General features: G+C 38.8%; 1 protein-coding gene across 3 annotated transcripts in view; it reads right to left on the bottom strand.

Annotated features, from left to right (window-relative positions):
* The window catches only part of camk1b (calcium/calmodulin-dependent protein kinase Ib), a 34,827-nt gene that overhangs the window by 5,629 nt on the left and 6,564 nt on the right, over positions 1-22,634 (bottom strand). For all 3 annotated transcript variants that reach the window (XM_051413887.1, XM_051413886.1, XM_051413888.1), the window contains 3 exons: positions 6,754-6,885; positions 1,570-1,644; positions 136-274 (listed from right to left, as the gene is read on the bottom strand). In XM_051413887.1, the coding sequence (XP_051269847.1) occupies positions 136-274; positions 1,570-1,644; positions 6,754-6,885 (346 nt within the window). The remainder of the gene's footprint in view (positions 1-135; positions 275-1,569; positions 1,645-6,753; positions 6,886-22,634) is intronic.

The following is a 22,634-nucleotide window of genomic DNA, read 5'->3' as shown; positions in this document are numbered from 1 at the left end:
CTAGTGCAGAAGGGATTACAAAGGCAATGCTAAAGTCAACTTCTGTTTACCCAGCAAAGCTATGATGGAAAAATACAGATACCTAGAATTTCACTATTTATGACTCAAGTTAAAAATTCTCAGGCCCAGACTGACCTTGAGGTCACGGTGCACAATGCCCATGTCGTGGAGGTATTTAACGGCATCCAGAATCTGCTGAATGAGCTTACTGGCATCTTTTTCTGTGTAGAAGCCCTTCTCTATGATACGGTCGAAGAGTTCCCCGCCAGACACCCTGGATAAAGAGGAAGAGATTCATATATCAAAGTGCAGAATGGAGACAATAACAAGAGTGGACTAATATTTCAGGAAAAAGTGGAGCCCAGTGATTGGCCAAGACAACTTAAGATTTTACTTGTTGATGGTTGCAACAGAGAAATAGTATGAAATGGCACGGTCTGAACGTATTATTTTGAAAATATTTGTGGACAGAAAGGTAGACTGCGAGTATGAGACAGAAAGAGCATGAGGGAAATATAAGATACTTTGTTAACGTTATTTATTGTGTTAATGTTATTTAATAAAAATTCCAGTTCTTCTATCCACTCCAACAGAAAATATTTTTTTTTACCGTAAAAGGAGGAAGTAAGCATTTTTCCAGTGTTGACACATGGCCAGTGTCAGTGCAACACAGTTAAGTAGCATGTTTTTGCTGTGGTTTTCTGTCCTTTTTTTATTTAAGGAAACTTGTTCAAAGTAGTAAATAACTGCTATATATATTTCTTATGAAATGTACTATAGTTATAATAAAGATGTAAAGACAGAAGCATTTATTGTGGGAGTCAAAAAGCTCCACAGTGGTGTGACTGAAACCACATACAGTGTGACGATGTCTGCTTGATATTAGACTAAGAAGCCACTAGATGGAGACTTCACTCCATCTAGCTGCAGCAGTTTGTTTGAGCCTATTACGACACACACACACACACACACACACACACACACACACACACACACACACACACACACACACACACACACACACACACACACACAGGGTGTTACATGAAAGAGTCATGAATCAGAGGGAACATTGCAAGGACACAAAAACTGTTTATGAGGGAACACAAATATATTGCAGGGGAAAGCAATAACTACTTCTGATTAATGCACATCCTCCCTCCATGCCTCTGTTTTTATCTTTCTGATTTGCCATTGACTGTGATTAATGCATGAACGATTAATGTTTTCTGGAGCTCCTGATCCTGATCTGTCCTTTCTCTTATTCTCTCTCTCTCACTCTCTTTCTCACTCTCTCTCTCTCTCTCTCTGACATTTTAGTAGTTGAGGTGGGTGGGAGGCTGACAGGCTGCAGGTGTGAGGGTGAACTCCCCACTAGTGTTCATGAGTAGGCACAGTACAATGTTTGCCTGTGTGCATGTGTGAATTCACGCATATGCCAGTGTGTTATAGAGTGCAATTAATGGCATGTGACATGTAGTGTGTGGGAGATAGCACAAGTAGGGAGTTTGAAACACACATTGCAGGAAGAAAAACTAGTCACACAAACCCACACATGTGAATACTCACAGTTGCATGACAAGGTAGAGGTGCGATTTACTTTCAAATATCTCTTCCAGAGATACAATGTTGGCATGTTTGATCCTGTGAAGGAGAGAAGAAAAAAAGAACAATGAGGGATGAAGTTCATATTAATAACTCTACTAGTCATTTTTATTCAGCAATTAGTATTTCATCAGATTTTGTCTGCAGGAGGCAACAATAATCTCCCTGGGTGTCATGAGAATTCCTTGTTTGGAGTTAGAAATCTTTTCCAATAGGCAGGACAGTCATTGTGTGTACCCGCCGCAGAGCTTCATCCAGCAGTCACGTGTACTTCTTACTGACTGTAGAGGAGGCTACGCTGTGTGGTGGAATGCAGTTTACTAATTGGCTGAACTCTGTGCTCTCCTGCCCCTTGACACCCGTGGGCGCAGTCACAGGGGTGAGAAGATGACTCACTACATATAGACTGGTACTTCTCTGTCTGACCTGTGTGTAGTATTACCACTGACTATAATACTCAGTGGCCACTTTATTAGGTGCACCTGTACAATCTAATGCAAGCCAATAGAACGGCCATAAATTCCACTTTCCACAATTTCTATTGTGTGTCTCATTATGTACAACAAACTGGGTCAAGAGTCACGTGATGTTAACATTCAATACTGAAAGACATTGCAAACATTTTGTGTATTTACCATTAATTGTTATTTACTTTGAGGAACTGTGGTGCATAATGAGCAGCTCATTTATGTTTCTGCTTGGAGCACCTTGCTCTTCACAACAGGACCTTGTTTATTGTAAACTACAATGACTAAAGTTTCTTTCTGCACCAGGAAACACAACAATTAGAGATTATATGAGGATGTAACATACGTTTAAACTTTAAACCATCGACATATATAAACATGGACAACCTGATAGCTCTCCAAAAGTGAAGCCAAAACATCTCGATCGCACCCTGGTGGCTGACTGCAGCATAAGTCATAATGCCCACTGCCTCCATGTTAGCAGATGGGCCAAACTAAAAAAATCTAAGTAAACATAAAATACATTTTGATGGTTTCTGGAATTTTAGGTACTTCTAATCACATTGATGTATGTTCAAGTGTTGATTTTGAGTTATTTGAAGCCATATAACCATTTCATGGTTGTTTCACCTTCCACCATTGATAAATGTAGGGTTGCTTATTAAAAGCATTTGCAAAGCTGATTTTTAGAATATTTTAAATCATGCATTGTTTATATTCGTGTTTGTTCTCAACTCTAACTTTTCTCATTTTGCCTTTTGCCCTGATCATTCACTCTGTGTGTTTGTGTGTAACCCGTTCATATAATTTGCCTTAATGCCTGCACTATGAATGTGTGTTTGAGGGTTACTGGGTTGACTTGAAGGTAGGAAGACAAAGACAACATAGAGCCATGTGTCTGAGTCGTACTAGAGGTATCCGTTTATGCGTCAGCCTGAGCTCATGCTGGATTACAGCGATGACTCTTATCCAGATTGAAACAATGCATGGACACCTTCATTTGTCTGCTTAGCTCAGTGTACAAGGAGAGATAGGACCCAGTGAAGGATGAATGACGGATTAAACCTGCTGAGTGAACAGACACGTGTGAATGCATGTGAGCTCAAGCATGGACTTTTACACACAATTTTACAGAAGGTCAAATACACACAGTAAAGGTGCTGCATTTAACTTTCTGTGTGTTTGTGTGTGTGATGACCTTATGGTGGACACTGGTCATTGTGACTGTAAGAGAGCTGAACTGAGGACCGGTGATCTGCTGACCTCTGTCAGCACACGTGGGTCTCTCAGGCCACCAGAACATACAAGTCAGCAAATTAGAGAACAGAGTGTCCAGCTCTGCAGCCAGGAACAACTACATCTGACATCTGAGACCATGAATTAATGCTTCTTACAATATCTGCGGCATCTTAAAGTTTCTGTGGTGGGAGGAATGTTTCCTAAAAAGCAGATAGCGCTCTCTATTACAGTAATCACTTTAGCGATAGTTCCTTTCTCGAGTCTGCAGGGATTCAGTTAAGTGAAGAGAATAAGATGCCCTCTCTGTTATCTTCCCCTGTTAACCGCATTACAAACTCGTGTTTCTGATTTACATGATGTTTTAAAATTCTGGTTACTGCAGAAAAACTGTAATATGATAATATGTATTGTACATGTAAATGTAAAGAATAGTACATAACATCGGTTAAGATTTTCATGGAGTAATGAATGCTCTGTGTCCCACAACTTTCAGGCCCAAAACATAACACGCAACAGGATTGGATTCAGAAGCAGTTATAATAACAGTTATTTGGAGTTCAACAATAATTGAGCTGGATCCAATTGACATTTCTAGCTCCAACACATGTTTCAAGTATGCGATAAAACCATGTCAATATGACTTTTTAGATTTTAAACTGAGCCTCCAGAGCAACTTCACACAAACTCCTCTGATTGGCACAGCTACAAATAACTTAGCAGAGTGTGATTAGTCACTGTATTTGCACGTCCTGTTGAGTAAATATTTGGTCTAGATAAACTGGGAAGAGGATAAACAGTCAGCTAACCGATGTGATAATATCACATGGCTTCATCAGTAGTATATTAGGCTGGGCAGCCATCTCACCATCAGTGATTAGAACAGAGATGAGTTGATTAAGTGTATCCAATGAGGATAATCTGCCTCTGCAGCTGGACCAACACAAACTGGGCCATTAGACACTGAATTAATAATAAACTTCTTTATACAATTCAAATCAAAACACTGGTTCAAGTGCTTTACACAGGTCGGAAAAATTAGATAAACACCAAGAAATTAACAGCAAGGGTCATTAAGAAAAAGTCAAGATGACAGGTTTGGCTCTGGCATCACAAGAAGGAGGAAGGCGGCTTTTTGTGTGCCAACTGTCTCATGTGGTCAAAAACAAGAGAGCAGGTTCAATTCACTATAAATGTGATTCAATTGTGCCACTGTACGGCTAAATTAATAATTTGGGAAGAGATTAAAAACAGCTATTATCAGTATTTCAGACTGATTGTTAGTTGTATTCAAACAGCTGGCTATGGGTACATCTTTAACTAGACTGAGTGGGCGGAAAATATATATTTTTTAATCTGTTGATTTCATGACCTTGCAAACTAAAACAAATAGGCAAATGTTTAGATATTACACCTGGTCAAAACTCCAGACAACATCTGGTTCTTAACTTGTAAATACTTCTGGAAATAAGACTGATTAAGATTAAGAGCGGTGAGACGAGAATCTAAACAGTAACGTTGTGATCCGTAGAACCAAAACACAGCATAGAACAAAACAAGGATCTGACAGACTGCAGGACTGAGGGGAGCTGCGAGTCGAGTGATAATTCTCTGTGGGTTCATCACTATGAGTCATTCACGTTACAGGTAGTCATTTGATCCATTGTTAATACAAAAATGTTGATTAGTGTCTTTTTGCCTTTTTATACTGTCAGACCCTGTCACCAGGCTCTGTGTCCTGAGGGGGAGTTGAGGATGATGTGTTAAAATGAGTAATGAAACCTTTGTATGAGTCTAAACAAACAGGCAAACTTCAGGCCAAGTTTACCTCAGTTTACTGCGTTTGTCAAATTTGTAACCGAACTGTTAACTAACCCCCACCGCTCTCATTCCACCATCCTCACCTCAGGAGGGATCATAGCTGTATATTGGCTAGAGTTGTGTCTCCTGTAACCCAGGCAACAGGAGTTCTAAAAATAACTTGGGACCCAATGTAGATCAGCCATTTTCACCATGGCCTGTAATTCCCCACATCTAAAGAGAAGTACGTTTGAACTGCTCCACAATTACAGGGAGTGTTATTGTCTCTTGCCTTTGTCTTGTCTAATAAAACAACTCTTGCACAGGTAGAGTGAAAAAATGGGCATATGACTCCAGATTACAAGCAAAACCACTTATATTTGCAATATGACTATTATAGAAACAAGGTACTTTAACTGTATTGTCACTGAACAATTTGTACAGCATTGTGAAGAGCTAATTAACGTTTTATTGTGCTATACTAAATAAGTTGACTAATATATGTATTACTACTGTATGTAATGCTATTACGTTTAACAGACGTTTAATCAGACTTAAAAACTCTTTCGTCCCCCTGGCCATCAGACTGTACAACAGCTCTTAGTCAAGGCAGGGAGGACAATAGACAATGGACAATTTCCTCCTCCATTTGCACTATTTTCCTGGACATTCTTTCATTCACTGTCATTTCTGACTCCATATGCACTACCTCTGCTAAATGCTTTGACTTTCATTCACTGGTCGACAGCCTAATTTTAAATTGCACATAGTTTAATAAAAGCTATTTTATTTATAAAAGCTATTTTATTTCTACTTTTACTTTTTGTATAGTTCTCTATTTTAATGTATGTTTAATGTATGTCTATTGTATGTTTGTATGCTGTTACTGGATGCTTGAATTTACCTCGAGATAAATAAAGTATCTAGCTATCAAACATAATGATGCTCACAGCATTGAAGTTGAAGACTAGCAGAAAGTAGTTCCAATGAAAACTCTTGACAGACAGGTCTGCGGTTTTTCCAGATTAACCATAAACACAAGCTACTGTTGAGCTTTAAAATCATGTCATTTGAGCACCACATATTAAATTCTCTTCCCCGCTATTGTACTGCACCTGGGCAAATAAAACTAAAACTATCCGGATGTCAAGGTACCAATAGGCCTTCGTGAGAAAATGTTTTCTCAATCTCAATAATTCAATTTCTTAATAATTTAATTGAATAAGCCCTTTAATTCCCCATACTGGGTATGTGTTGTTTCTTGACTGAATATATGGGTATAAATATATCTATCCAAGTCTGATGCATATTACATACACCATAGTGTGTCGTATTACTACAGTATATATATATTTATATCATATATATGACATATATGACATCCAGTAATGTGATACAACTAACATGATGCAGTAATGGAGATACAGTGATGAAAAATTTACCATCTTAAACCTTGTGGCTAGTATTTCAGATGCAGTCTAATGCTGCACGAACATCTAAAGGTTTGTCTTACAGTACAGACTTGCTTAAAAAATGCAATTTTATTTGACATATAACTATACTATCAGGTTATATCAATTAACTAAGAAATATTGGCCCTATTATTATTATTTGATTGATTATCAAATCATAGAAGTCTACTTACTTGTGCAGGACTGCTATCTCGTTCTCAATGCTGGTTTCCTTGCCCTCTAATGCCTTCTTGGGGATGCACTTGATAGCCACCAATTTCTGGGTCCTCTTCTCCTCAGCCAGGACCACCTCAGAGAAAGCTCCCCTGAAACACAAACACACAATTCAGTCTGTCAGAACTCAGATCATCTTTGGGTGTTTAGTCAGAGCTCACCACATCCATCACTGACACTGTGGAGAAAAAAAAAAGGGAAACTCCTGCTTTGATGTTAAATTAGCCTAACTTTTGTGATAACTTGGCTGCTTTCATCTAAGTGCTGGTATAAATTATAGCCTGCTGATGCCAGATTGTGTTTATTTTTAACTTCAGCCTCATCCTGAAGTCTTTGGGTTGCTGCTGAGTCAAGCTTTGGAGAGGGAATGACTTGCTAGGATGATTTGGAAGCACAGATATCGAATGCTGAGCTTTATCTTTGATAATGGCCAATAAACTGCCCATCAATCAATTTGATTATTATTATCATTCTGTGGAAAATTACTGTATAGTAAAATGCCTCTTTTCCTTCTTTCAACATGCTTTACTGATGTTTAAGTTTATAATAATACTGCAAAAGCATCACATTAATCTATATGTACCATGTACGAAAATATCTTTAAATATGTGGACCTGTGTGTGTTAGAAGCATTGTTTGGATACCAGGCAGTGTAGGTCAGTAGTTTATATGAAGGTATATGTGTATGTAGATCGTACAGTTCAACATTGTTTAAGTTTAGACATACAATAACAGATCAGCTAACTCCATCCATTATTTAGTTTTAGCATAGTTGTGGACTTGTCTATGATAAACCAGGTATTTAAACTTAAATTTAACCTTCTAGTACTGTATGTTATATGCGTACAGATACCACTGCACAAAGTTTTATTCTAGGTTGTGACATGCTGAATGAAGTATGCACAGCTACTAGATCTGCCCTGACGCCTTCTTCAATAAACAAGTAAAGCAACATAACTCAAACTTGCAAAAAAAAAAGTTTAGCTTTTTCTTTTTCCCATGACCCATTTAACAGTAGAGACATTACTTACGACCTCTGGGGTTTTGGACAAGCTCCAGAGATTCTTGACAGAGGTCCAAGGCTGAACAATAACTATAATGGAAGCCTGACCCACAATTATAGGTTTCAAATAAACATTACACTTATATAGCAGAAGTAGTAGTGCAACTGCAATGAGATGTGGTATAGAAAGGAAATTAACTTCTAACATGACTACTGATTTAGTCGAGTATGAACAAAGTGTGAAAGAAATGCTGCTGTTGAAGGTAAAGCTGCATAAGAGCTTACATTACTCCTCAGCTGCATTAAAAAGTAACTTCCATATAGTCTAAAGTTTTGTGTTTATTGTGTGACAAACATATTTCTCCATACAGATGATTTAATGGTAAATAAGGTCAAGAGAAGGAGCTTCCACATACTGAGATCTGTTTACTCTATTTTAACACATACTGTACATGTTACCTTAAGACGTACAGGACAAACAGAGAATGAAAGAACACTGAAGTGTATATAAAGACATTCCAGTAATTGGCCCCAACACAAAACATCTGTGTATCCTACAACCAAGACCTTATGCTGCGTTCACGTCATATGGGATGGATTGCAGAGATGGGAAAGATTCTTATGTTTACGACTTGCATGAGCTCACTTCACTAGAAGACTCCAGACTGTTGTGTGTTTGCAGAGTTTGACACGTGAGGGTTAAAAATACTGTGAATAGACTAACATGAGATATCCGTATTTGTTTAGGATTTTCTGTATTTTTTCAAGAACCAAACGTGCTATATTGGAGCTTTCAGAAAAATTCCAGTCACAATTTTAACTTGGATATTAACATAAATGCTATTTATTATACAAGAAATCATGTATATATATTATATTTATATTTCTGTTTTTTTTTTTTTAACTGTTATGTTTATTAAGTTTTTTCCATATATACAAGAGACATATACAACAAAGAAAAAGCAATAAACATAAATAGAACAGTATCAACAGTCATGGCTGCAGGTGTCCATATCCTACAAAATCAGATTTACACAGTTTACAGTTCACATGTCTTTCGTTATATCATACAACACCCAGTTTTTCCACTTTGTAACAGAAACATCTTCCTTCAGTCGAAGTTGGTAAGTCATTTTCTCCATACAGTATATATCTCTTACAATCCCTTGCCATTGTTCTATGGTAGGAGATTCAGTCTTGTACCATTTCCTTGTTATTGTCTTCTTAGTCGCAATCAACAGTATCTTGACTATATATCTATCATTCCCAGTTACACTTTCAGTTATATTTCCAAGGTACATAGTTTTGCTTTCATTTGGTATTTCATATCCCAGTATGTCTTTAATTATGGCACCGACATCATCCCAAAAGGAGCGCAGCCTGGGCACATCCAGAAAATATGTGCATGGTTAGCTTCTTTGCTCCCACACGCCCACCAACATGGTTGTTCTGTAGAACTTTTATATTTCTGTTTTAAACGACAAGCGTTCACCAAAATGAGGTTACTAATTCTAGTTGGTAGCTCACAATAAGACTTACTGCATGTTTTTTGTTTAACCTTACATTTTACTGCCTTCTCCTGACTCAATAAGTGCCAACTACAAGGCCAATAAAATCTTCTTCACAATAAAGCCTTGTGATATGAACGTGCTGCACTGGATCCATATATTTACAGAGCTGAGGTATGGCTTCATCACAGGAGTGTCATACAAAACATAAAAAAATGTATTTTCATGGTTCACTTCAATTGAACAGAACAACCTTCTGGATAAGTGTTGTTGCATTTTTACAGGGAAGTTTGTGCACCAGAAATTCCTTACTTCCTCTAATGTTTTGCTATCAAGCAGTCATTCACTCTAAAGCAGCTTGTGGTGAACAATTGCATGTTTATTTTGGAACTGGCCATTATCTGCTTTTAGTGTACTAATAGTGCTGCCAGTAAATGCTGGAAGTATCAACAAGTTCAAACATATCCCACTAAAATGTGGTAGAAATGTTTAAGGAAAGTTTAAGGCTACAGTATGAACCCTAATCAAGTCATGTGGATCTCCTGCATTAAAAGAGGTGTGTGTGTGTGTGTGTGTGTGTGTGTGTGTGTGTGTGTGTGTGTGTGTGTGTGTGTGTGTGTGTGTGTGTGTGTGTGAGAGAGAGAATGTCAGCTGTCAGTTTGTGCATTACAGTATCTCTTCGGCCACTTATAGCTGCATGTGTGGGCAGAGAGGAACCATAACTGTCGAGTTGCTATGTTTGCAGATACTTTATCAGTTTTATAAACAACTCCTCTATGAACAGTTCAACTTCATTAAGTAGCTTTATCCCCTGGTTGCTCAGTTATAGTGGACTACACTCAATGTGGAAACAACTCATTTTCAATATTTTATTTTATTTTACAATCACAATATGTGAACCTGGATACTGGAACATTATTGATGTTAACACTGCCACTGTGTCATCTCTGAACTGGAAAGGGTTCTCTTTTACTCCGGCAGACACACACAAAAGTTAATCTTAGTGTATACAGAATAAAGTTTCTTTGTCTGCTGTATTTATACTGACTCCCTGACCAAACAACTAAGGTGGATTTGGTTATTTGATCTTCAATGCGTATATGTCTACACTTGAACTCTTTCAAGTCACTGTGGGGTTCTGAAGGTTTTCTGGTACTGCATGATTTTGTATTTTAAGAGCAGCCCTTTTAATGTACCAATATCCAAGAAACCCCAATATAGTCTTGCAAATGTCCCATGATCAACCCAAAAATGTAGAAACTCAAGCTAAGTGTAAAGGGTGTCAAAGGAAAGCATGTACAAATAATTATATATGGCAGAAGATACACTAGTTAAACAAATGGTTCCATAACACACTTTATACAGAGTGACCTACACTAGCTTCTCTGGTGTTATTAACCTTAAAGCTAACAGAACACTGAACCCATTTCCTGATCAAAGTAACAATTATCCTGGGAGTGAGGCCCCGTGGTCACATCTCAACAAGAAAGTAAAACTGCCATAGAAAGGCCATTAGCTTTGGCAGAAATCCAGCTGTGTGGAGGAGGTTGTCAGTGCTGCAAATTCCTGTGTAGCATCTGGAGGATTTAGTTGACATTCTCCATGCACCCACTGACAGACCAAGGGGCTCTGGGGAAGTGTCACACAGTGGTTCACACAAACATTGGGAAAATCTGAGACCACTAATGTGTCGTTGACTATGGATAGTCCCATTGTCTGTTGCAAGCTAACTCCTTCCAATAGCACATATTTGTCTTGTGAAATAATATATTTAATATATATATAATAATCATTCTGCGGCACATTTTTAATCGTTTAAGCTCATTTTATTTGTGATTAAGTTGGTTGAACCTCTGGCACATCAGTACTTGCACTTGCTTGCAAATGAAGTGAAACCACAACCCTAGTTCAGCAGAACTGCAGATAAATGCTGCACTTTGTTAGTCAGAAGAAGAAGTCTTTTACCTATGACTTCCTTTCACTAAATGCCACTGGACATTGTTTACATGTGAATGTCAGTCAATTGTAACATTTTCAATTTGCTAGGCAACAATCTCTAACACTACATCATCAAAAACAGGCGAATTCTGCATATTGTGGACTTATTGTGGAAACACATTCCATATAACAAGGTCTTTTTTCCAATGACAATGTTTATTCTGGGCATGATAGCAATAATTACATTGCTACTGGCTGGCACTGGTCTGCTTAGTTCTACTGCCAAAGAGCACAACTAAAGATAACAACTAATTGTTGTGTTATCCAAGTGTCAGATTCTGAGATTAGAAAGATTTTCACTACCACTGATGGAGAGGAAGGAGATGCTACCACACTTAAGGCCTGGCACAGGCTCACTCACCCAACTACCTCTCAACAGACTATATTGTGGAAAGCCACTACGTTATTACTTTGTAAAACGGTAGAATAAGAAGAAGCCCTCTGAGGCCTGCTTTAGTTGACTACTGATATGTCTACAAAATCTAGGACTGTCCCCTAATAGTCGACTAAACCGTTGACGCACATTTTATTCATCAGTCCAAAAAGACACATTGGCCCTGAAAGTCAGAAAGACAGAGCAAAAAAAACCCTTCTACTGGAATAAAAAACCCAAACCCATTTTTACCCTGCCAATAACACAATGCTCAGAAAATATAAAGAGCATAATTGTAATGACTATTTGATGAGTGCTCAGTACTGTGGTGAGTTTGCAGCGAGCTTAATTGTAGCAAAGGTTTCAGGTGGTTTATAAAGTAAACAACTGTGTTTACTGAGCTGTTCCTGTTTCTAACAGGACATTCTTATCACCACCATGGGACCTGTGTCCGGGAAGAGGATACGTACACACACACACACACACACACACACACACACACACACACACACACACTACGACTGCACAGCTATAAGCCACTAAACCCTCAATAAAGACACTCTTTCTGCCAATATCCAAACAGTATGGCGTGTTCTCAAAAAGTCACTGTGTAAATACTTTACACAAGAGTTTAAATATAGACAAGCAGCAACAAATGTGATGAGCCTTAAACAGAGTAAACATGTCAGTGAAACAACATATATTCCAGCGATCAACACTGTGCTAATACACAAATCCTGTATCCAAACACTTTGTATCCTGCCCAATCTGTGGATAAGAAGCAGCCCCTCTACTTTCACTACTGAAAAAGTTCAAATATTAGCATAGTTCTTCCACTCAGTTAATCTCCTTTTTACATCACTCTTTTTCTGGGTGAGCTGCTTGCTTAAAATACAGACTGTTGCTTAGTTTCTGTCGCTACAAGCAACCTTTTCAATGTGTGTATCCCATGATGCCTCACTCTGTGTATCAAAGGAATTCAAAACCAAGGAATGAGGATCTCAAATGCCATCATGCTTGAATTTCTGCCCACACCCATAGAATAAAAACACACAGGCGCATAACATTACTGCAAACATGGACTAGCAGAACATTGTAAGAGGCCGTGGTTACGTCTACACATTAAACCAGCCAAGCTCTAATGATTTCCAATGACAACAACAAACACCATACACATATTGATAGCTATTACTGACACACTGTTGCACTCAGTCAACACAAGAGAAACACAATCTGTGTTGCCTTTTTGCAGAAACAAGGAAGATCCACTCTGTATATTCAATTACTACCATTTTCCTGTAACAGCTGTAGCTTGTTCTTGGTTCAGTCTCCCTTCTCTTTTTACGAAAATAGTTTTTCTCTGTTGTTACCATCTGCTGTGTCACACGTGTATGTGGCAGTGCAGACATATACAGTACATATATTGTGTTAAAGTAAACTCAAATACAGAGTACATTTTTAAAATACCACTGTTGATAATGAACAAGGAAGCATTCCTTGTACACTGTGGTGTATTCAGAACACAGATCTTCTTTGACAATCTGCCACGTATTTTTTTCCCTATAAATCCCACATTCCAACTCCAACCAATTGTGCCATCTGTCCTGCTGAGAAGTTGGTCAAGAAGGTATGTAAGCAGATGACAAAATGGTAACTGTGGAAAGGTCAGAGAGACATAGGGAAGGACCATCTGGTCCAATCAGAGCTGAGAGATTCCCAACTGTGATACTGGCCCTGAAACATAAAAGACCATCTTTGCTCTGTGGGCCCTCCAAACACAAATATCTGCTAAATCAAACCACTATCCCTCTCCTTGCTTGAATCCTGTGTTTTCCTCTGAGTAAAGTCACATATTTGCAACAACATTCCTATGCTGTTGATAACTGTTTTGGTTGTGTACTGAACTGGAAAAGTTTCAGGATGAATACATGTACCGTTACACCCCAAATATCGCAACTGTAATAAAAAAGGGATTCATTTTGTTTACGTTTACTGATAACAAATGTAATCTGCTCATATCATCATGTTTTGTTCACTCTCATCTTAATAATCCCTTAATGTGAGTGTTGCCATGGTGCTGGTATGTTTGACTTGCTGCCAGTAACAGTGTCCTTTGGCTAAAGACCTCAGTGCACTCCACACTATGGCTCACAGAGAGGAAATGTCATGACCATTTAAAGAAATATGAGTAAATATAAAGAGGCCTTGATAAAAGTAAAGTGATCAATCAAGACAAAGAACACAAATGTTGCCTCTGGTAGGCTTTGGGATACTGTTATCAGTTCCAGTGGGGAGTATGGCGATAGTGAGGCAGACAGAAACTGGATTTCCACCATTCCTCCCAGTATTCCTCCCAAACCTACTTCACAAACACTTCTGTCTATCTGTAAATCTGAATGTAGGAATGACTAACAATTTACATTTGGACATCTGTTGTGTACATCAGATGTCATACACCATTAACCAAAACGTATAGTGGTTAACGCAAACAACTGTAAAACTAAGTATAGATAAGTGTTGAACAATGTCTTGACTTAATGGCGAGTGTGTGATGGGATCTTATTGATCGTGACATTACGTTTGAAGTGTCCTTAGTTCATAGAATTCAAGTAGAAAGAAGCTCTTATACAGAGATTATAATCACTCTCTACACAATTTCTTTACATTTAGCATGTTGTCTTTGGTTGTATCTATTTACCTATCACAAAATACAGACCAACTAAGCAAGTAGCTCCTAAAGAATGTTGAACATCTAGTGAGCTAAACACAAATATTTAGCTGAGGAGTTTTTGGAGACAAAAATGCAGATAAAATTAGAGCGAATGTTGGACTTAAAATCTGTTCAGCAGCCAGAAACATGACTCCAATGGAAGACTAATGTTGCTCTGTGGTTGATGTAGGCAATCGTTTGCTACCACATTACCCGTTTAGTGGGCCTAAACTCAATTAATGCAACTGCAAGTGCTTTATTCATGTCAGCGAAGAATAGATCCAACTTTCCACTGTTTAAAGTCCACTTACAGAGAGGAACTGCTTTGAAACGCGCACATGAAAAAACAATATCCCTAACTAAATCGTATAGTGGATACTAATTAAGCTGCAAAGCAAAGACCATGCTTCCCTAATTTTCAGGGACCAGAGATAACGTGTTCTCAAGCCAGTTCCCTGATATGTGGACAGCTTGTCATGAGGGGCAGTAAGGGATTATAACAAAGAAGAAAGACTGTGGGAAGATGTAAAGGACAAGCCTCAAAGTGTACTTAAAATTGTTAGGGGGATATAGTGCTGTGAGCAGATGGAGATGCATGTGGGCCAGACAGTGGGCATATATATGTGTGTGTGTGTGTGTGTGTGTGTGTGTGTGCATTTGCATGCGTGTATGTATTCCAGGAACAGCAGGCTATGTCATGCTGAGCTGTGCTGTGCTGAGACGCAGGCTTCTGTTCGAATTAGGTCAGGGCAGGGCTGAAGGGCTGAGGGTGCCATAAGCAGGGATGGATTTTCAGGATTGGGTCGGAGTTGGAAATGGTTCCAAGTTTTTCCAAGAACATTTTTCAAAACAACAGTTAAACTGTCATTGATATGAATGCTTGAGTGTCCATATTAATGTGATTTAGTCTCAGAATTAATTAGTAGTTGACATGATTATTTATTTCTGTAATGTACTAGGCCTGATAACTTAGCTTAAAATGTGACCACAAGGGTACCTGCACACTTTTTGAGCACAAATGATGTCTTAGCACTGAATAAAAAAAAAAGATGCAGAAAGAAGAGATGAGAAGAGAGATGAAGAGACAGAGACAGTAGCGTGCCAAAAGCCTTACTCATAACTCCTGTATGGTCTTATCAGTGGCTGACACAGCATTACAAGGGCAGACACAGTAACATGTTGTCCTGTGCTTTGAAGTCCAGTACAGGAGCAGGGCACTGTGTAATGAAGAAAGGTCTTAGCTCTATCTCATCCTACAGCTTAGATACAATAAAACCTTGTGACAAAGGAAAAGCTGAGAAAAGCAAAGCAAGGAAAAGGGAAAAAAAGAAAGAAATTCACTATTTTCTAGAAAGGCCAGTGGTGTGCATGTGGGACACTCTCGTGGAGATCTTATTAAGGGAAGATAAAGGCAACTGAAATTGTAATATCACAGGAATACTATGGGATAAATATGATTAGTAGTAAATGATGGGGAGAGAGGGAGAGTTAGGATAGAGACAGAAAAAGAGAAGCACAGAGAGAGTGACAGAGATGAAAAATAGATGAGGTGGGACAGCTCTCATGCTGGGAGACTCATCTGCTCGATAAAGGTGGCTGTTTCCTTTTGTCTGAACTACTTTGTTAATAATCATTTTGAATTCAATTGATTCTGACTCAGAAATAGCACCCAAATAATCAGTCTGGGCTAAAATTCTCTCAAAACCCCCATGTCTGGTCTCCTTGCTGTCTCTACACCTCATCTACATTTTTGAATTACATGGTAACATAGAAGTACTGTGACTGAGGGATGGGCGGTACAGGCTGCAGTGCCTACTCACTATCTGGAAAATCAGGATGATAGAAATCACAGCAATGAAGCAAATGAAGTTTAATAATAGCGATTCAGTGTCACTCTAAAAAAAATGAGAAAATGAGAAAGGGCAGATAGTCCCCTGCTGTAATGAATATATTACATTTCCCCTTTAAACATATAAGTAAGATCACTGCACACTCTATTAAGTCTTGCACCTCAGTGTTTTAAAGGTAACATCAATCAGTTTGTACCGTATTTCATGAATCCCCAGCATACAAGCTTCAGAGACATAAATACTCAGACCTCTCTGCATTAAGGAACTAGCTTTAGCTTGTTGAATAGTTCTGACATACAGAGAAGTCTGAGAAGAGAATAAAATATTGAAAATTAAGTACATAATTTAAATTTAACTGCAGTCTAATAATCAGAGTGAACTGACATTGTGTTTTTCTTCATAGATCTACACAGATTGGAACAAATATTAAACCTGGGCCGTGATGCAGAAGTCTGGAACTAACTGTTGTGTCCTTTTACCTTCAGTGGCATTAAGATATACATGAGTTGCATCCCACACCTTCCATTAGGGTTTCACAACACTGAGAGATTTTAATCGTAATTTATTTAAGTGCATTTGACTCTAATGCAGAGTCAAAGCCTCGCCTCTTGTCACACAATTTAGTCTTTTACAACTACATTTGTAAGTGCACACACAAACATCCCAAAGAGTGTTGAGTTATTGAACCACACAGAAGCAGAGAGCCCTCAGATAAAGTAGCAAATCAGTGTTAAAACCTGTGTAATGTAGCAGAGAGGCATGAGTGTGAGGGAACAAGTGGAGCAAAAGGTTCCTCTTTTGACTACCAGATTGTGTCCCAGCCCAGACTACAATTTGTGCAACACAAAACAAAACAAAAAATCTGTGTGTTCTGGCTATATCTAACATTCTGACATGTTTAAAGTATCAACAAAAGCACACAAAAGATGATAATATCAACCACTAAACCCCATAGGTATTTTATCTTTGTTGTCTGTCAACCTTTTGAATATAAAAAGGCAATGAGGAAGATGAGCTAACTCTGAAGTCGTGCTGCACAAAAAAAATCCTGAGAAAGGTTTTAAGGAGAGATCTTCAGTCTGTCAAATCAAAAATAACAGGCAGTGGGCGTCAGGGCTCCTTGCTTTGTAAAAAGAGAAGATGTGTGATGAATGGATGCCATGTGTTCATTCAGTGAGGTAGAGAGAGAAAGATGGGAACACTGGAGGCTAAGGTCTTCAAGAAGAAAACTCCAGACAGGAAAGACATGCAGATCAGCTTTCAGTTACAGACGTATGTTCTCATGAACACACACCAAAACAAGTGTTGTTGTTCTCTCTCTCTCTCTCTCTCTCTCTCTCTCTCTCTCTCACACACACACACACACACACACACACACACACACACACACACACACACACACACACACTCCTCTTCCCAAATCAATTGTGGCCAATAGCTGATCATACGACAGGCAAGGGCAGAGGCTACTGGGTCACTGTTCGACATGAGTGAGAGAAACAGGCGGGGGCCAATCCATCAGCCATAACGATTTTAGATGATTACACCACGCTCCCCTACTCTTACCCTCCACTTCCTCCCTCCCATGCCCCGTCCCTATGTTTTGCAATGTATTCTGGGCTGAAAATGCTGAGAATTTCCCCTTGCATGAGAACATGTACAGCCATTTAAAATGTCAGAAACGGCCCATTTGTGCATTTGTTTGTCATCAGTAAAAGTTGGCAGCTGAGTGTGGGAATGATGAGGGGGAAAAAAACAGCTGCTGTTTGCTAATTTGTATTTAATAATCTTTATAATACTGCATTGTACAGTATATTACATTAATATTAAGAAGACATACAGATTCAGAATAATATTTACTCCGAATAACTACATCTGTCATAGACCTGTGAGCTGGTAGAGCTCGAGATGAAAGTAGAATTGGTGCAATGAGTTACTGGATATACACAGAAAATATCAATATCTATTTTCCAAATAGGTGACATGTGAATCTATAATGATGATATACTGAGCAACATAGGCTGGAGAGTGCAGGGTAAGTCATTGAGTCATTTGAAATAAAGCCAAAGGAATCGCTGGGGGAAGCCAAGGGAATCCAAACTTTCCAAGCAAGAAGGTCTGGATGGGTGGGTTTGTGTGTCTTTGTGTGTGTGGTGTGTGTGTGTGTGTGTGTGTGTGTGTGTGTGTGTGTGTGTGTGTATGCATGGCATGTTATAACAAGGGGATTACTTAGAGCTCTTTTTTAATTCTGTGAGCAAAAGCTAGTTTTGGGGTAAGGGTAGTTTGTAATTTGATTGTATCCTATCTTTTTGACAATAACTCTGAGGAGGATCAATGGTTCCGTCTTATGCTTAGTTGTATGTCGTGATTCCTGTATAATGAAAGCTTTAATTTCAACTGAAAATCAAAGGGCGGCAGACACACTGGGATCCCTGTTCCACAGCAAACACAGTGTGAAACCAGGAAACGGTTAAAGAGCAGGTGACAGGGATGATGAGCCAAATGGAGCTGGATTTCTGAGAGCAGGGGTGAGGTTTGGGGATGGGTTGGACAGACACAGACAGAACAAACAGAAAGAGAGAGAGAGAGAGAGAGAGAGAGAGAGAGAGAGAGAGAGAGAGAGAGAGAGAGAGAGAGAGAGAGAGACGGGGGGAATAGATTAACATAAGTAACAGAAATGAGAAAAGAAGGAAGGCTAAAGAGGATTTGAGTTGATTGTAGTGACGTTGCCTGTTTGTACATTATTAATTCCCATCTGTTTTGATTACAAAAACATGTGGCAGCAGCTGGTGATTCACAGCACACGCCACTGGTATATGGTTTAAAGCTCCCTTATCATTAACATTTGTGTCTCTAAAGTCAGAAATTTGAAAGTAATAATCCAATTCAAGAAATACATTTTGTGTTAGTTCAGGACAGGTAAATTGAGGAGCTTTTATGTATGAGAGATGATGAACATTCGATTGGTGGACGAGGTGATTTGTAGCACCCATCTCCTTCATGGTGATTGAGGGAGGCTTTAGAAACAAGGAGAACATTTATAGAGAAATGTCTTTCTTCTTCTTCTATCATTTCTTCTTAAAGAGAGAGCAAGTCTATCTCTTGCACAATGCACACATATGCACCCGGTGGAGGATTATTAATAGCAAATCAAAAACTTTGTTTCCATAGTGACTGTTTGAGTCCATTATGGAAAGTGTTTCCTGTTGTTACCAAGACAACAATCCAGCAATGGCAAATGAATGTGGCACACAGCTGAGTGACGCTGTGAGCTGGTGATCTCTCCATAAACAAGCTCTGCACCAAAACTGGGGGCAGGTGGAGAACTGGAGGGATGACAATGAGAAGGTTGAAAGGATTGGAAAAAAATGTTTATGTATGCACCCATCTGTTGGGCTTATACAAAACTTTGATTATATTTTATATTGCTATAGTTAACTGTACATTACACCCTACCTTTGTCTATTTAAACAGGGTGCTAGCATAAATTATGTTCCATAAAAATCCAAACATTTCAGAAATCAGACTTTAACTTGGAAGTAACTCATTTTGCCTTTATTAGAGTGTTTACAGTAGAGTTGCAGGAAAAACGGCCATCAAGCTGCTATGACTGACTTCCGTGATAACGTTTGTAACTGTGGTTAAGTTAAGTCCTTTTCGTTTGGTGCTTACAATATTGTTTCTACTCTCTGTGCATCAGTGACTAAAGAGGCCAAAGAAGGATTCATAAACTCACAAACCAAGCTTAGGTTTCATCTCCGATTCATTAGGTGTTCACACAACTTAATCCTGGACTAACAAGGATGTGGGTGTATGTAAAAGGTGCTTCAAGAAAGACACCTTGGATAAACATCCAGTCTTATGACTCTCAGCATCCACCATTCATACGCATCATAAAACAAAGAGTAAAAGGATTAAAAGTTACATTTAACTGATGCACACTCTCAGAGCAATTTGTTCTTTGATACCAAACTAGGGTCCAAATTGCTTCTGCCAATTTGGGAAAGCTGGGCAAACGCTTTACTGGGGGATGGATAGCAGGACCATTTAGACAGGAGGGCCAAGTCAACCCAAGGAGGAACTCAGGAGGACAGAAATGGTCCTGTCTTGGTGATGGAATATGCTCTATTGTTGCGAGTGCCAAACTACATTTGGGTTTGGACAAATGTACTGTATAGCAACCAGAATGGTGCTCCTGCTCACTTGCGTAAATTTAGAATAGACGTGGGGCTTGAGAGATGCAGCGAATGAGTAACAGTTCTACAACTGACAAGCAGTAGGCATGCCATCATGCACGCCGAAAACCAAGCATGGCCATTTTCAGACAAATGGATAGCACGCACACACAAATACACACAGTGTCCTCAAAAGTTAAGAGGTTTAAGAGAGATTCCAAAGCACCAAGAAAAGCCGAGCAAATAAAGAGAGACAGTACAGACACGTCAAACCCAAACAGTACTCAACAGTATAAGGCTCTTTTACAAAGTACTGCTGATATGGGATTTAAGCTACCAATGACCTGCATCAAGGCAAGTACTGTAGTACTGTAGGCAAGTACACTTGAGTATTTTCATTAATTTCTCATTTTCAGGTCAATCAAAAATAATCCCTGTCTATCTTTACCTGTATACCCATTGCTACAATCCAGAAACATAAAGATGTAGATGTGGCTCTACTTAGTACAAAGTCGGCCTGCAGCAAAACTGATCCCAGCTAACAAATTCATCTAGTTAATCTTAATGTACTGTAAGAAGTTTCTTCCCAGCTTACTACGGGATAAGGGGTCACTTGAATGGGAAATAATTACAGCTATCGGACAACTGTGCTTCCTTTAAATAAACACAGGTGTACATTAACATTGCCACAGCAAACATTCTCGTCCTAGAAATAAAAATAAGGCTCATGCCACACAGTACCAAAAGCAGACCCACTGGAAATGTCTCAAACTCACCAGCTATGCAGACACAGAGAAGCTACAATCTAAGGTCGGAACTGATATCAAGTACAAGTAAATTGTCATTACATTAAACCATTAAACGTTTTGGAACTGAAAAGTTTGATTTAAGCACTAGTACAGGCTTTAAAGTTATCACTGAGGTTGTAATAGGGGAAAATGTTTTCCCCTATTTACTTGTGTTTTGTCCAGTTGAACATTTTCTTAAGTTGCACTGTGTCTAGCTCTCTCAGCCGCTCTAGCTTTGTAAATTACTGTTGATTAGTTGGATCTAGCTGTATCATGTGTTTATACAGTCCTTGACAGTTACCAGTTTATTGAGCACACCTCTTCAATCGAATGAAATCAAATGCAGCAGCCCAACAATAACTCTTATCTTTGTGAAGTGTATCACGTTCCTGTCAGAGGTACCATTCTGTGGTAATCTATGAGCCTGTGTATTTAGTGGTGCTGTTACATTGTAAACGGCATTTTCTTAAGAGGTGTTTTCCAATGTTCCGTCTACAATTATTTACATGCAGGGCTGGGAATATCAGCCTCTTAGTGTGATGCTTTGTGCCTGGTTTGTTCACACTGTGTCAGAGAGGTAAATCAACAAGGTTCTGATGACACTGTGTCAACAAAAGTGAACATTATACGATCCACGAAGATATATTGCAGTGCTTTTACTCAAAATCTACTGCAGGGTTATTGTATTTAATTACATTAGACTACACTTACACCGACCACTCCCAAATAATCCTGTTTGCTTTGTTTGAAATTTTGCCTAAAGAGAAACGTCACAAGATCTGTAATGGTGCTCAGGACACCTGTTGCAGAACCTCCTGTACTCTAAATCATATAAATGTGGAATCTGAAGAAAACTATTTACCAGCATGGAGAGACTTGTCCTATTGAAACTGCTTTAAGCATTGGGTGTTTTAAAGGACCAGTGTGTAGGATTTAGTGGCATCTAGTAGCACAGTTGCAGATTGCACCTCCCTCACTTCACCTTCTCCTTCCAAATGCGATGGAGAAATTATGGTGGCTATGAAATGCTAAAAAATCCCAAACAAACCGTTATCTAGAGCCAGTGTTTGGTTTGTCTGTTCTGGGCTACAGTAGAAACACGACGGACTACATGGAAGATATAAAAGGCTCTTTTAAAGGTAACAAAAATGTAACAGTTCTTATTTTCAGGTGCTTATACATTAATGAAAACATAGTTATGAATATTATATTGCAAATAGGTCCTCCTAAATGTTACACACTGGACCTTTAACATGCTTTTAACCGTTAGAGGGTTTTATAATATTTTGAATAAGTCTTTGTGTGTTTTAGCTAAAGCACAAAAATAGCTGTTAACATTTTAGGCCAAAACAAATACCAAACTGCAGGACACGACCTGATCTGAATTAATACAAACTCATCTGTGCCACTCCACCTACCCTGGCATAAGCAGATTT

This window comes from Dicentrarchus labrax, unplaced genomic scaffold (genome assembly GCF_905237075.1).
Source record: "Dicentrarchus labrax unplaced genomic scaffold, dlabrax2021, whole genome shotgun sequence".
Taxonomy (NCBI): domain Eukaryota; kingdom Metazoa; phylum Chordata; class Actinopteri; family Moronidae; genus Dicentrarchus; species Dicentrarchus labrax.
The sequence above is the reverse complement of the archived record's forward strand: the minus strand, read 5'-3'. Positions and strand labels throughout refer to the sequence as shown.